Source organism: Ixodes scapularis, unplaced genomic scaffold, assembly GCF_016920785.2.
Source record: "Ixodes scapularis isolate PalLabHiFi unplaced genomic scaffold, ASM1692078v2 PGA_scaffold0__279_contigs__length_252992795, whole genome shotgun sequence".
Taxonomy (NCBI): domain Eukaryota; kingdom Metazoa; phylum Arthropoda; class Arachnida; order Ixodida; family Ixodidae; genus Ixodes; species Ixodes scapularis.
In genome coordinates, this window is record NW_024609835.1 from 66,529,136 (window position 1) to 66,542,645 (window position 13,510).

Consider the following 13,510-nt stretch of genomic DNA (forward strand, 5'->3'; position numbering starts at 1 on the left):
GCGCGAACCGTTTCAATTATTTATAAAAGAAGTTTTTGTTCAGTATTTTAGATCAGAAAAGAAACAAATGCCGTTTATAAAGTACGGAAACAAGAAAAGACCCGTCGACATACCCGCCACCAAGCGGCGGAAAAAACGGCGCATACTAGAAAGAATTAGTGGGATGAGGCTACGACGAACGGCCAGCGTAGAAAAGCCCCGGATGTACGCGGCGGCGCTGCGGTCGTATACCGGCTCAACGATCCGACCGGTTCCGAGCTTTCCGAAGGCCTTCGGCGCGGGCCCTGCTGGCGATTTGGCGGCATGGCAGCGCGAAGTGGCTCCCGTTTTGAACTGATCTTTACCCCGTGTTTGCTGCCGTTTGTGGCCCATGAAGTGTTATGCCGAAATAGTCTTTAATCGCGCAGCAAATGCAATGCGAGCCGCCCCGGCCGCCCGCTTCATAGAGCCTATCCAACATATGCTTTAGTGGCGCCCTCTCGAGCCGTTGACCCGGAGTGCGGAAACCGTGAACGCTCCATGAGCTCACTACCTCTCCTCTAGTTCACGGCCACTCAAGCCAGGACCTACAACGTCACGAAGGAGGTTATTTTTTGCTTGTTTTTGTAATTCTAATTCGCCTATAACTTTTAAAATAAAGCGAAATTTGAGAAAAGAAAAGTTTGATTAAGGCTGCGGTCCCACGGCAGCCATCTTGAACAAGGCGTTAGTTCAACCAATAGATGGCGACACGCACCCGTGGGGTGGCCGAAACATTGGTTCGCAGTGGGATGGCTCGAGCACCATCACGTTCCCCTCGTGGCCTTGCTCGTGCCGCCGCCAGCTGTGCTCAGCTGGCTCAAGTAGCGTGGCCCAGCAAACGGATGTATGCGAGAATGTCAGGCTGGGTATAAATTGTTCTCTGATATAGAGCTTTCCAGAAAAGGGCTGCTGGCCGGTTTCATTTTCAGTGTTCGTGCGTATCGCGCGTGATTTGCTCGCTTTCCGAAGCGATGCACACGCGCGTGCTGAGCTGTGGAGATCGCACGCTGAGCTGTGGATTTGTAAACATTGGAAAGGTCTATAGGGAGATGCGGTTCGGCGGTTGTAACGGGCTTTCGCAACAAATCTAACCAAGAAGGAATCAAATGTTGATTGACGTGTCAATATTCTATCAATGAAAATTTCTTCTGCAGGAATGCACGCTCAGTAGACTCAATCTTCCAAGACACCAGTGGAAGCAGACGTCAAGAAAACTGCTTCGCGATTTACGGTACTCACCTCACCATTTTAATGACGACTAAAATACGTCACGAAATATTGTGTTTCACGGGGCACGGAAGATGTTGTAATGGTATATTATGTTTCAGGGAACATTATAGTTCCCAGAAACTTTCTGGAAAGACTCGAAGTCTTCCTTGAGTTGAACGCCATCATGAATAGAAATTGAAAACGATCCACTATTCAGTTGGTGGGTGGCGAAACGTATCCGAATCTGCGGAGTCATGATCGATGCGTACTCTAAGTGGCTGGAAGTTTACATGATGCCTGCCACTACGTCCAAACACGTCATTGACGTTCTACGGTCTCTTTTACATACTTTTTTCCTACCGAAAATACTTTTCTTTGATAACACGCCAAATCTTGCTTCAAATAAAATAAACAAGTTTTTGAAGGAAAAAAAAAACGGCATCAGGCACCATACCATCCTGCACCTAACGGGCAAGCAGAACAGATGGTGTGCGAAACTGAAAAATGCCCTTTTGAAGGTCACGGAACAGTCAGTTCGAGAAGAATCGCCAGGTTTTTGTTCCAGCAGCACGTGACGGTCTCATATTACACGGTAAAAACACCCGCCGAAGCAATATTCGGCGGAAGAAGAGCCACACCCCTCGATCTCATGATACTATGGCCTACGAACGAAGATCGAGAGATTCCCAGATCGGGAGTAATGGCAGTTTATTCGGTCGGACAACGTGAGGAATTTTAGCGGAAGACGGGCCTTCCATGTAAAACTTGAGTAGAAAAGGCTCTATGTTGGTTGACCAGGGGGTGTCATCTCTCTGAATACGTTGGATATCAACGCCCTTGAGTGTAAATATAACTAAATCACAAAACCCTCTTTGTGTATTGTGTAACTGCCCTTGTATTTGATAGTAGAAGCTATGGTGGTGATTTGGACCTTTCACACCAGGCTTCTATTTTTATTTTTCGCCTCATACTGCTTTGCGGTTTAAGTATGCTTCAAGAATCTTTTTGGAACGGGGACACTTTACGTCAACGAGGCCATTTGTTCCAAGTAGTCAATCAGGGAACGCTGCTAGAAATCCGTCCCTCATATTAACGAATAAACCGCACTTCTGCACAGTGCAGTTTTCCTGTTCCACGTACAGTTGTAAAGCAGCATCCTCATTGATTCTACCATATTCTGTTGCGGGTGAAGAAAGTCTTTGGGTACACGATACTTGAAACAAGTCTGGCACTGTACGTTGTGGTTCGACACCCACTAAAATCGTCGTCCTTATAGAGCCTCATCATTTAATCATTACCTCGTCACCTCATATTGCTCTTCATCAACAGTAAGTACAATAGGCTGCCGTCATATTACTATCCAAGAATTGAAAAATTGAGCCGTTCAGTCCATCAACAAAATTATTATTTATATAGACGCTTTACAGCAGCTGTGCATGGGCGCCGCCATAACCGCCCTTCAGTTTTTGTTTTCGCTTATATTTTTCACTTTGCTCCATCATTACCACAGGAGGACAGGTTACTGGTATTTTAGATGCGACGGTGTCTTTTTCCCCAGCATTTGCCTTTGTGGAGGCTCGCCAAAGCCCGCTTCAGTGATTTGATATCTCGGTAAGATAATAGAAGGTCGGCAATGGCGTCTGTAACCTGGCGCGTGTGTAAAGCGTCTATAATGTTATTACGTTACATTACCTCGAGACGATCGACGTCCATCGCCTATCTTCAAATACTTATACCTGTATATAAATTAGACAGCACAAGGGGGGGAAGAGTCGGTGGCCGAGTGCATCGTCTAGCGCACACCAGCTCGGAGCGCTTGGAGCGAAAGCTCGCGCTCCAGAACCCACCCCGCCCCTGCCCGTTTCGATCTGGATGAGCATCGTACCGGCGTGCGGTCGTGTATCCTTACTGTGTGGTGCACGTTAAAGACCCCAGGTTTGCGGTTGTACCGCACTGTCTAAATTGCTCATCTACAGCTGAGACACCAGACGCCCACTAAGGCAGACTAACTTGCGGCTGTCTACACATACACACAACAATTTGCAATTAGACGCATAATAACAAAGAACACAGCGTGCCGCCTCTTTTCTTTGGATGCCTTTCTTAAACCAGCGAAAACTCGCGCGTTCTCTCTTTTGAGACGGTTAGAACGGTCGCACATAAAAGCTGCGTTTCTCCTACCCGCCCGCTTCCTCCTCTCATTATGTGTATTTGGTTATAACTAAATAAGCTATAATAATGGTGTATTATTCAAATTTACTTTCAGTTTCAGTCAGGGAAAAGGGGTTTCACGGAACTAGAGCCAATAAATGAGCTGCGCTTAGAGTATCGGCACTCTCTTCCCCGACAGTGTTGTGAACGCCGCTATTTTGGTGCTTGTGCAGAGCAGGCGCAACTGCCGATCGTCATGATTTAAAACTGCGACATCCTCAGCATTAGATTCGGTGTTAGGAAGCTCATGTGATGTTGCTTTGCTTTGTCGCAAACTGTTTAAAGTGGAGGACGGAAAAGCGTTTCTTGTGATTTCAGATAAAGCTTCAAATAACTGGCAACCATGATTTTAAGCCACAATAAGGCCAAGTGTCACTATTCTGAAGCGTAGCTTATTTAATGACACTATTCATGCTCTTGTTCAAGAGGCTTGTAATACCTGGAGGGGCCATGACGTAAGCCCCGTGGATTGACACCTGCCTCTTCATTATTGTTCCCGCTTGTGCCAGTAAAGTAGCTACGGTTCAGAGTAACGACACTTGGCCATATTGTGGCTTAAAATCATGGTTGGCAGTTATCTGAAGCTTTATTTAAAATCACAGAAAACGCTTTTCCGTCCCCCACAAATGTTTAAACAACCCGCGACAGAGCATTGCAATATTGCATTAGCTTCCTAGCACCGCATCTAATGCTGAGGAAGTCATACTTTTGGACCATGACGATCGGCCGTTGCGTTTGCTCTTGACAAGACCAAAAATGGCGGCGCCCAAAACAATTTTTGGGGAACGGAGTGCCGATACTTTAAAGCTCATTTAGTGACTCTAGGCATGAAGTGAACTCGGGCGTATTCTCTTCCTCTTCGTCTTTATTGTTTATTGATTTCAATCATATCAAATAATGAGCACATTATATCACGCTACGCTTGTGTGATTATTTGTCTTAGGTTTATTAACCTGACCCACTACTTAAACCCTTCATTTATCGATAGTAAATCTTCCAATATATTTTTTTAATGTGAAGGTAAAAAGACACGGAGATTGATGATGATACAGACGCCAACGCCGCCCTCGGAAATTTTTTGAACATTAGAAATCAGCAGTTTGTCTGCCATCCGCCAGGTAGCGCAACAAAACACCCAAACAGTTTTTAATTGTTTTTAAAATTATCTAAGCTATACACCTATTAAAAACCAAAGCAATATCATTGTGAAAATCTAATACATTGCAATGTATATCTATTCCGAACAATAAATGTTATTAGATGCGAATAAATATGTTTGATGTTCAAAACAGATATCGTCAAAAACAGGTAAGTTTGAAGGGCTCCTGGAGCGTTATGACTTTGAAAATGAAAAAAAGCCATCGTCCACCTCTTGGGCAACCTTTGTAGCTCTAAATGATATAAACGATTTTATCATAGTTTAATTATTTCCTCAGCGGCATTTGAAGTACCATGACTCCAAGCACCAAAAAGTGCTACGTTTGATATAAAATATCTAAACAAAAAAATTTTACACATCATTAAATTTTTTTTTCTGAATATTACCAATAATAAGCACTACATCTCTAGATAATTTCATTGTCCTAGCGCTTGTCATTAAAAACATATTTGTGCTGAAAAATGTCAATTTTAGGGCAATGTTTGGAGGGATGAAAGAAACAAAGTAGTGCAAATATCAAAAAAGTGTATCGTTACATTCTGCTCCGACATCATCTTAACAAAACTGCTATATTGGAACCGTGTTATCTTTAATGGATCGTTCATAAAACATGAACTAGCGGAGCAAGTAAGGGTCCGCGACATCATATTCGCAACGCTACAAATGCGCATGAACAGTAAAAACCAACACACACATAATATCAAATGAAAGAGGATTGCATTATTTTTCGAATGACATCAATCCCACAAAGCTGTATTTAAAAGGAGATGAGTAATGACCTGCCAAAAAGTACCTAAACTGCCACATTCAGTGGGACCGTGGCCTTAAGTTACTACGTTCAGTGCGCTCATGTTCGTGCCAATTAAAACCAGTCAAAAAGTCATTGCAGGGCCCCTTTAAGGGGTTACTAAAAAAAGTTACAATTAGAATGCAATTAAATGCAAAGGTGCAAGCGAGCTGGACAAGAATGATGAAAATAATCCCGGACCAGGCGGATTTTTTCAGTCGCGCACCAGTCACCTAGCTGTGTTTGGAGATTTTGTGTTCGTCCTTTGTCCCTCTTGTTCCCCTTCTCCAGGGATTATTTTCATTAAAAAAAAGGCTCACTAAAAAGCGGAGAAGAAAGATCCAATGTATTTTTAACGATGAACCCAGCGTCCCCAAATCAGAAACTGTCAATTTCTCTTACGAAGTTTGCCTACTTCAGAAGCCAAGTTTTCTCTTCCACGGGTAACCTTGGGCTTTAGCGGCACTCGGAATACCGTCGAGGGTATGTGCCCATACACTCGGCCTTCCAGCGGAGTCCCGCAACTTCCCCACGAGAACAGCAAACATCTCTTCTGTCTGGCTTCCAGCCCGTGCTTGCTGCCTTCTCCCGTGCTTTGGCAGCGTGTGCACGCTCGAGGTTCTCGAAGACGCGCGAGCGTCATCGAAGGTAAGACGTTTGCGCCATGAAGGACCTTCCGGCCATTCTTAACCAGCCGGCGACCCTAACTGGGTTCGCCGCTGCGGGGAAAGCCGGCACTGACCGCCTTCATGATGGAGCGGTCCCAGGCAATGCTGCCTTCCAGGTGGCTCAGGCACATGGCCAGCTGGGCAGCCGTCTGGCAGGCGGCCACGGCCTCTCGCCACCGGGCCAGTCCGGGGGGCACCACCACCTCCTCCTCCTCCCCGGGAGCCGCAGGCCCCGCCGCGGAACTCCCCGCCCCGCCGCCGGAGGCTCCCTCCTCGTCCGACTTGTTGCCTCCACTGGCGCCGGAGCCCGTCTGGGGCACGCTGTTGCCGCTGCACGCCCGAGACGGGAAACAGAGTCCTTAACGCGCGAGTCGGTAACTCTCACCAATTTTTAAAACAAGGCATCAGCTGCTTCTTTGCGCAGACACAAATAAAAAAACCTGGCATACTATAAATGACTTAATTTTGCGAAGACCTAATTTTTGCGAATTTCAAGAATCTCCTACAATTCGCAAAAAATAGGTCCAGCGAACAATTCCTGTAAAATGTAAACCCATGAATATGTTGAGCCCGCGAAAAATAAGTCATTTACAGTATATAATTCTAAGGGGTTTTTTTTTTTATTTTTTTTTTTTTAATGGGGCTTTAGACATTTTGTTTTACAATTAACTTCTGGCAGACACAAAGGGTACGCCTCCAACCAGTGGAAAAAATCGAGATGAGGAAGGGTTTTCATGCACGTCCTTTACACCCAATCCCCCCCCCCCTATCATGTACTAGTGGGAAACTGCGAGATGACGGCTCAAAAAAGACAAACAGCTAAGCAGAGCATCAGTAGTCATTCAGAGGCTTCGGCATGACGCCCGGAACACGTCTTTGACCAGCAACTTTACGGTCCCATCCCGCCCGTGCATCGAAAGCGGTCCCAAAGTGGCAACAAGTTACATCGCCGTCACGACCCCGGAGGTTGGTCGCACACAGGCCGTCAAAAAAAGCGAGCGGTCGTGAGGGAAGCTATCATTACGGCATCCCGTCTCCCTTCCGCCCTAGTTTACGTCGTCCGTCTCGCAGCAGAGCGGCCTGCAGCAGAACCGGCGTCTGCCTCATCCCCCTTTTCCGCCAAGGCACCACCAGTGTCGCGACGGGAAACGACACGATGCTTCCACGGCGTCATCAAACAGAAACAAAGCACCTTAAAGACGCAGTCACAACGCCGACGCCCCAGCGAACACTCGAAAGACGGCAGTCTCACCTGGTTCCCAGGGGAGGACGCATGTACCTCCTCTCGATGACCATCTCCAGGTTCAGCAGCCTCTCCTTAGTCACCTCGATGGGATTCACGAAGTTGTCCGTACCGGCCGTGGGAGCCTCCTTCGGAGCGGCCTTGGGCGCCAGCTCCTTGGGGGGCTCGTCCGAGACGGACTCCTCAAGCTGCGTGGCGGGAGCCCCTTCGTCCGCCACGCAAACCTCGACCGGCTCCTTCGAGTCCTTCTCCGTATTTTGAGACTTCTCCTTCGTGCCGGGAGAGGACACGTTCGACGTCGGAGAGGTGCTCGAGTCATCCTCGTCGTCCTCGTCGGACGACGCCAGCAGCTTCTTGTGCAACAGCACGCATGAGGGCCGGTACTCCTGGCTCGGGTCGTCCGAGACCTTGGGCGGAGGTCGCCAGCCCTGCTGAGCAACGCAGGCGCAAGTTGTACCCACGCCGTTCTACCTCCGGGACTGACGGTACAAGCAATAAATAATAGACGGCTCTCCTTCGACTCGCTGTGTGTGCAACGTGCCGAGAATGACGGTGTTCGGCGAATCGCCCCCAAAGCATGTGCATCACACCTTCTTTCAACCATTCTCATCTTCCCTCTGTCAACAAAGCTTGCCTTTCTCGCTCTACGCGAATCATTATACAGTATAGACCACTTACAACGTAACCGCTTATAGTGCAGGACCGGGTATAACGCGGTTTTTTTAAACCACCGGTTCGCCTCCCATAGAACTCTATGTAATTACATACCGCTTAAAACGCAGGCGCGCGAAGGGAAATACCGGTTATAGTGCGGTTTCTGGCACAGCCCGCCGACCGCGCCGACGACCGGAGCAGCGAGCACGCTTCCCTGTGCGACACTAACTGCGCTGACGGCGCAAGCGGCACTCGCGGGGCAAGGAGGTTGCTCGAAGAAGCGGAGAGAGGTTTCAGTCGCCCTAGCGACGGAGGGACGCACGCACGTGTCGTTCACGTGCGTGCGTCCCTCCGCTGCGTTAGAAACCAACAACCGCAACGACAGACCAATCGCAGGTTGAGGAGAAGTGTTCGCGCGCGTTGCATGCATGCCGGTCGCGGGCTGGCTGCTGGTTGTGATCAACGTTGTGATCGTCGTCGTAGACGGCGTTCATCTCATCGTTCCGCGTAAAAGCGCTATCCTTGACTGAATTTCCGTTGTGTGTCGCTATGATAATTCAGCACGTACTAGAAGGGAAGATCCACCTACTCGAGCGGCGATGTCGTGGCGGCGCTCTCAAGACGGCAGAAACGCCCGTGTCGTCGTGTTTGTTTACTTCGACTACAGTGGTGATTTATTTGTGTCCTCGAACATCGCCCGGATTTCTTATTTGGCGCATTTCATGCGTGTGCTCAAGTTCAAGGTATTACTGGCGCGTACCGTATGAAGGATGCGAATTTTCACGCGTTTTCATCTCCATAGAAGAGTGATTAGGGTTAGCAATCCTGAACGCTCGCGACGTCCGTTCGCAACCCGCGACGCCGCTAAAAGGCTGCGCCAGGCAAAAGCCGCTCATTTCTTTCAAAATGTGTGACACACTTGAGAGAGAAGTGTACTAGTCTGGTGAAATAAAGACTTTCCTCAAACTAAGCTTTATTTTTCATCTAACATAAAATAAATTCTTTTACAAAGCAGAGGTGGAACTCATGAAATGTACCTGGGAGCAGCCATGGGAGCAGCTGAAACAGCTGTTTTGGAGCAGGTTGGGAGCAGCTAAAACTACGTTCTGGAGCAGGCTAGGAGCAGCTCAGATCAGTTTTCATTGCACTTCAACTTGTGTCTTAGACAAGCACGGGAGCAATTTCAATCGTACTTAGCAGAACAGATGAACATGAATGGTTAGGGACCTAGGTAGATGGGTGTAACAGATGCGAAAACTTGAAACTTTGTGAGCCTTAATGAGAATCATAAAGCCAGTACCCTGTTTCTCAAGATAGCGTCCTTGATATTTTCCGAGCGGCTTTCAGCTGCTCAAAATGCAAACCACCACTGCTTATCGCACAATCCACACGTGCTCGACATAGTAATTATATGTGCAAACCCCGTGACGTGCGCAAGCAATGAACGTGCAGTTGCACGGAGGAACAGGGCAACAAATTTCGCGTTTATCCTATTGTGCAACTCGATTACGAAGCAGCAGACTACAATTAACGTAGTTATCGTATTTGAAGCGATAAGCAGGAGCAAGGTTAAAGTACGCCGAGCAGATCTATCACTCGCAAAAGAGCTGCTGGCCGGAAAGGTTTCGGATCGGACTGCGTTTCAGTTCAATCAAATCACGATTTATCTTGCGAGAATGCGGTTCCAACTTCTAACGACGAAGTACTAAAAGGAATATCTTGCTCATTTGTTTTCAACTGGCTGACGTCCGGATCCCGGGCCGCAGAGCCTCAGGCAATCTGACGCTTAACGACTCGACCTCACCTCAGCCAACTTGCTTAACCGCTTATGGTTGAAGAATAACAATCCAGCCGCAGGTGGTGTGGCGCTTAGAATCCGAGTTTTTTCGCGCGCTTCCGACTCGGGATACACAGGGAGAATAAACAGAACAAAGGATTGCAAGGCCGACCAGGCTGAACGCGCTCATTGTTGCCAATCGAGTCAATAAAACCGAAACCAAGACATAATAAAAAGTTTCTTGGCGCATGTTTTGCGATCTGGCGCATAATGGCGCGAGGTATTGGCTGTGGCGCAGTTTCTGCAACATGGCGCAGGATGGCGCAGACATATGCGTCTGGCGCAAAATGGCGCAAGTGGCGCATCCGTTCCACCCCTGCAAAGGTAAGTTGTCTTATGGCATGTATTTTGGCCTGAAAAATTGATGTTTCGGTTATAACGCGGTACCGCTTATAGTGCGGATTTTCGCGACTCCCGCGACATACGTTATATGCGGTCTACACTGTATAACATTGAGATCCATTTCAATATACGACAAGATCAGAAACTTTGGCGAGGACGGAGACTAAAATGTCTTCCTCGCATTTCGTGTGGGTCTACCTCACATATGGGTGTCGCTCTGACCACCTGCAGTACTTGGAGGCGAGCGAAAGAGAGGGAGGGGGAGTGTGCCCACCTTGACTTGCATGCTGGCCCCGAGCACCTTGTGCTCCAGGGCCTCCACTTGTGCCAAGATGGCCAGGTCCACCCGCAGGGCCACCTCGGGGGACCACTGGTCCTCGTAGTCCGGCGGGGGGGCGCCCCCGTGTTTTTCGGACACCTCCCGATCCAGGTCCGTGATCTCCAGGCCCACGTCTGCAATTGTCCCCATGCCGCCGCCGGCGTCAAGCAGGTCAGATTCTATACGAGCCGAGACACGAGCAACGGGAGTCAGGTCGGTATGATGCAGCAACCACTTATTACCAGGGTTCCATGTTTTCAGGGTTTCTTTTGGAATTTTACTTCTTTTCCTCGAGGTTTTGTGTCTTTTGGTGTCAAACAATGGTTGCCATTTATTGGGGCTTTCCCTAGCCTTCAAGAAACAGAATACTTGGTAAACGTCCCAGCACAGATAAGAGAAGGAAATGAGATACAAGGTGTGGTCCTCGAACAAGGCCTCACAGAAAGTTCAGTGCAGGACTACACTTCGGATTAACACAAAACAAAGCTAAAGGTTTCTTCCCACCAAGCTTAACTTTTCGTTATTCAAGGACAGTACGATTAAAGGGGGCAATACTTTTTTTAGGTCTATCGGTATTCACCGAAAACACGGAATCCCACTTATAACACATATTTATGAGCCCAGAAAAGGCACAAATATGTTCTTCTCTTAAACAGAAACATAAATACAGTGGCTTTTCTCTTTTCTGTCTGGCAGTTGCACAATTCACCAGCACAGCCATATGCTTTAAGGCAATGGTTCTCAAATGGGTGTCTGCAGACCCTTCAGGGTCTCTGAAGGCCCCCTTAGGATCCCCAAAGACCTCAACTCAGTCAAGCCGAACAATAAAAATGACAGGTCACTCAAGACTGCTTACGCATAGGAAGGCAATAGCTACCTCCCGCAAGAGAAATGTTTTCGAGTAATGTTTCTACACATATTAAAGTTTAGGACGACGTATAAGACGACGTCCTGGAGATCGACGCCCAGTATGGTGTCTAGAACGACCTCTAGGACAACGTCGAGCTCGGCGTTTAGGACGATGCCAGGGACGACCTAAAGGACGACGTTTAGGATGACCTCTAGGATGATGTTTAGGACGTCAACGTCTAGGAAGACCTCTAGGACAACGCCAAAGACGGCGTTGTCCTTGAGCTTGAGCATACAATTGAGTGGCGCGTGCTTAATAACAATTTTATGACCATCTTTCGGGCACTACAACGCCGCGTTTTCGCTCAATGGTACAAGTAAGGCTTTCGCCTTAAAACTATTTTAAAGGCTAAAGCTTTACTTGTTCCACTGAGCGAAAATAGGGAGAAAATGGCCATAAAAATGTGATTGAGCGGCATGCGCTCAATCGGCATGCGTCAGAAGTTGTCATAGACCTCTAGGACAACCTCACTTGTCACATTATGTGAAAAACTAACGTCGTCAGCATTGTGACCAAAATATTGCCATAAAAAACTTTCAGCCTTTCCACTCTGGTGAAGAAAAAAGACCAGCGAAGCTGTTATCTTTTCATGATGTCTAGGGCGATGCCTAGAGGACGACGTATAGGACGACCTCAAGGACGACGTCTAGGACAACCTCAAGAGCGACTTCTAGGGCGACCTCGAGGACGTCTAGGACGACCTCAGGGACAACTTCTAGGACGACGTCTAGGACGACCTCAAGGACGACTTTTAGGACGTCTAGGACAACCTCAAGGATGGCTTCTAGGATGATCTCGAGGACAACCTCTCGGACGAATTCAAGAACGACCTCAAGGACGATGTCTAGGACGACGCCAAGGACGACGTTTAGGACGACCTCAAAGACGACTTCTAGAATGAAGCTTAAAGAAATTCAGCCTTTCCACTCTGGTGAACACCAGAGTGGAAAAGCTGGAAAGGTTGCCGCCATTGCTCATGGATGGCGGCAGCTGTCCGGAGTTTTGTGCTTCCCCAGTATCGGACACGATACCGGGGAAACTAGCCCTTGAAGCTCCGCTGTAAAAATATGTCATCAAATATCATCCTACATCATCAGCATTGTGTCACCGCTGGAGCGCCGTGCACAAAAGGTACGCTTCAGACTATCTGTGCTCGTTGCCTGCTTCATGCGATACTGTGAGGCAACCGCGTCTACATCTACGACCTCAACATCGGCAGCAGCGTCTATATCTACGACAGCTTCTGCAGGCCAACGTGGCCGCACATGCAAATACGCCACAGCCTCGTGTCCTCCTCTGGGTGTTGTCCTCTAGGCACCGTTCTCGACATCATCCTACAAGTTGTCATAGAGGTCATTCTAGAAGTCGTCCTAGATGTCGTTCTTAACGCTGTCCTTAAGGTCGTTCTATGCATAGTCCTCTAGGCATCATTCTCGACGTCATCCTAAAAGTCGTCCCTTAGGTCGTCCTAGACGTTGTCCTAAACTTTAGTACGTGTAGAAACGTTACTCGAAAACATTTCTCCTGCGGGACTATAATGCTTTCACTTTCCTACACGCAAGCAGTCTTAAGCGCACTCGTGTGATTTTTTTATTGACGTTAGCAGTCCTACATAGCTAACTGGACCGAACCATGTGCACCTAGTGCCCCCAGCGTTGATTATTCTCCATTTTCGAGATTCAAAGTTTACTTCAGTTGTTGCCATCTTCCAACCCCTCTTCTCGGTAGATGGGGTCCCCCATCACTTCTGCCGATCCAGAAGCAGTCCCCAAAACACCAGTGATTGAGAACCACTGCTATAAGAAAACAAGCTACCTAAACAGGAACACTTAAACAAGCTGCATCACATGCTCCCACACACACAGCTATAGGTGGCACGTCTCTACTGCAGAAACAAGCAGCAATTTCCAAGGGTCACGGAAACCTGGTCCCTCACCCTGCTGGCTGTTGGGAATGCAGGCGGTCAGGCCGTAGTTGAAGTTCTTCTCGAGCTGCTTGAGCAGGGCCTTCTCTCGAATGCCGTTGCTGTGCAGGGCAGCCATGAGGGTGCGCAGCTGGGACGAGTCCGTGATGCGCCACCAGCCCCGCAGGTACTCTGTCATCAGACACCGAGCATCAGCGGGCCGACTCTTCGCAGTGCTAACTCCGTT

At 48.2% G+C, this 13,510-nt stretch overlaps 1 protein-coding gene across 5 annotated transcripts in view; it reads right to left on the minus strand.

Moving 5' to 3' along the window:
• The window catches only part of LOC8023937 (bromodomain adjacent to zinc finger domain protein 2B), a 96,785-nt gene that overhangs the window by 17,317 nt on the left and 65,958 nt on the right, over positions 1-13,510 (minus strand). For 3 of the 5 annotated variants that reach the window (XM_029966339.3, XM_029966344.4, XM_029966341.4), the window contains 4 exons: positions 13,297-13,455; positions 10,406-10,584; positions 7,308-7,729; positions 6,130-6,385 (listed from right to left, as the gene is read on the minus strand). In XM_029966339.3, the coding sequence (XP_029822199.2) occupies positions 6,130-6,385; positions 7,308-7,729; positions 10,406-10,584; positions 13,297-13,455 (1,016 nt within the window). The remainder of the gene's footprint in view (positions 1-6,129; positions 6,386-7,307; positions 7,730-10,405; positions 10,585-13,296; positions 13,456-13,510) is intronic. The other 2 variants (XM_029966342.4, XM_029966340.4) reach the window with 1 other exon arrangement.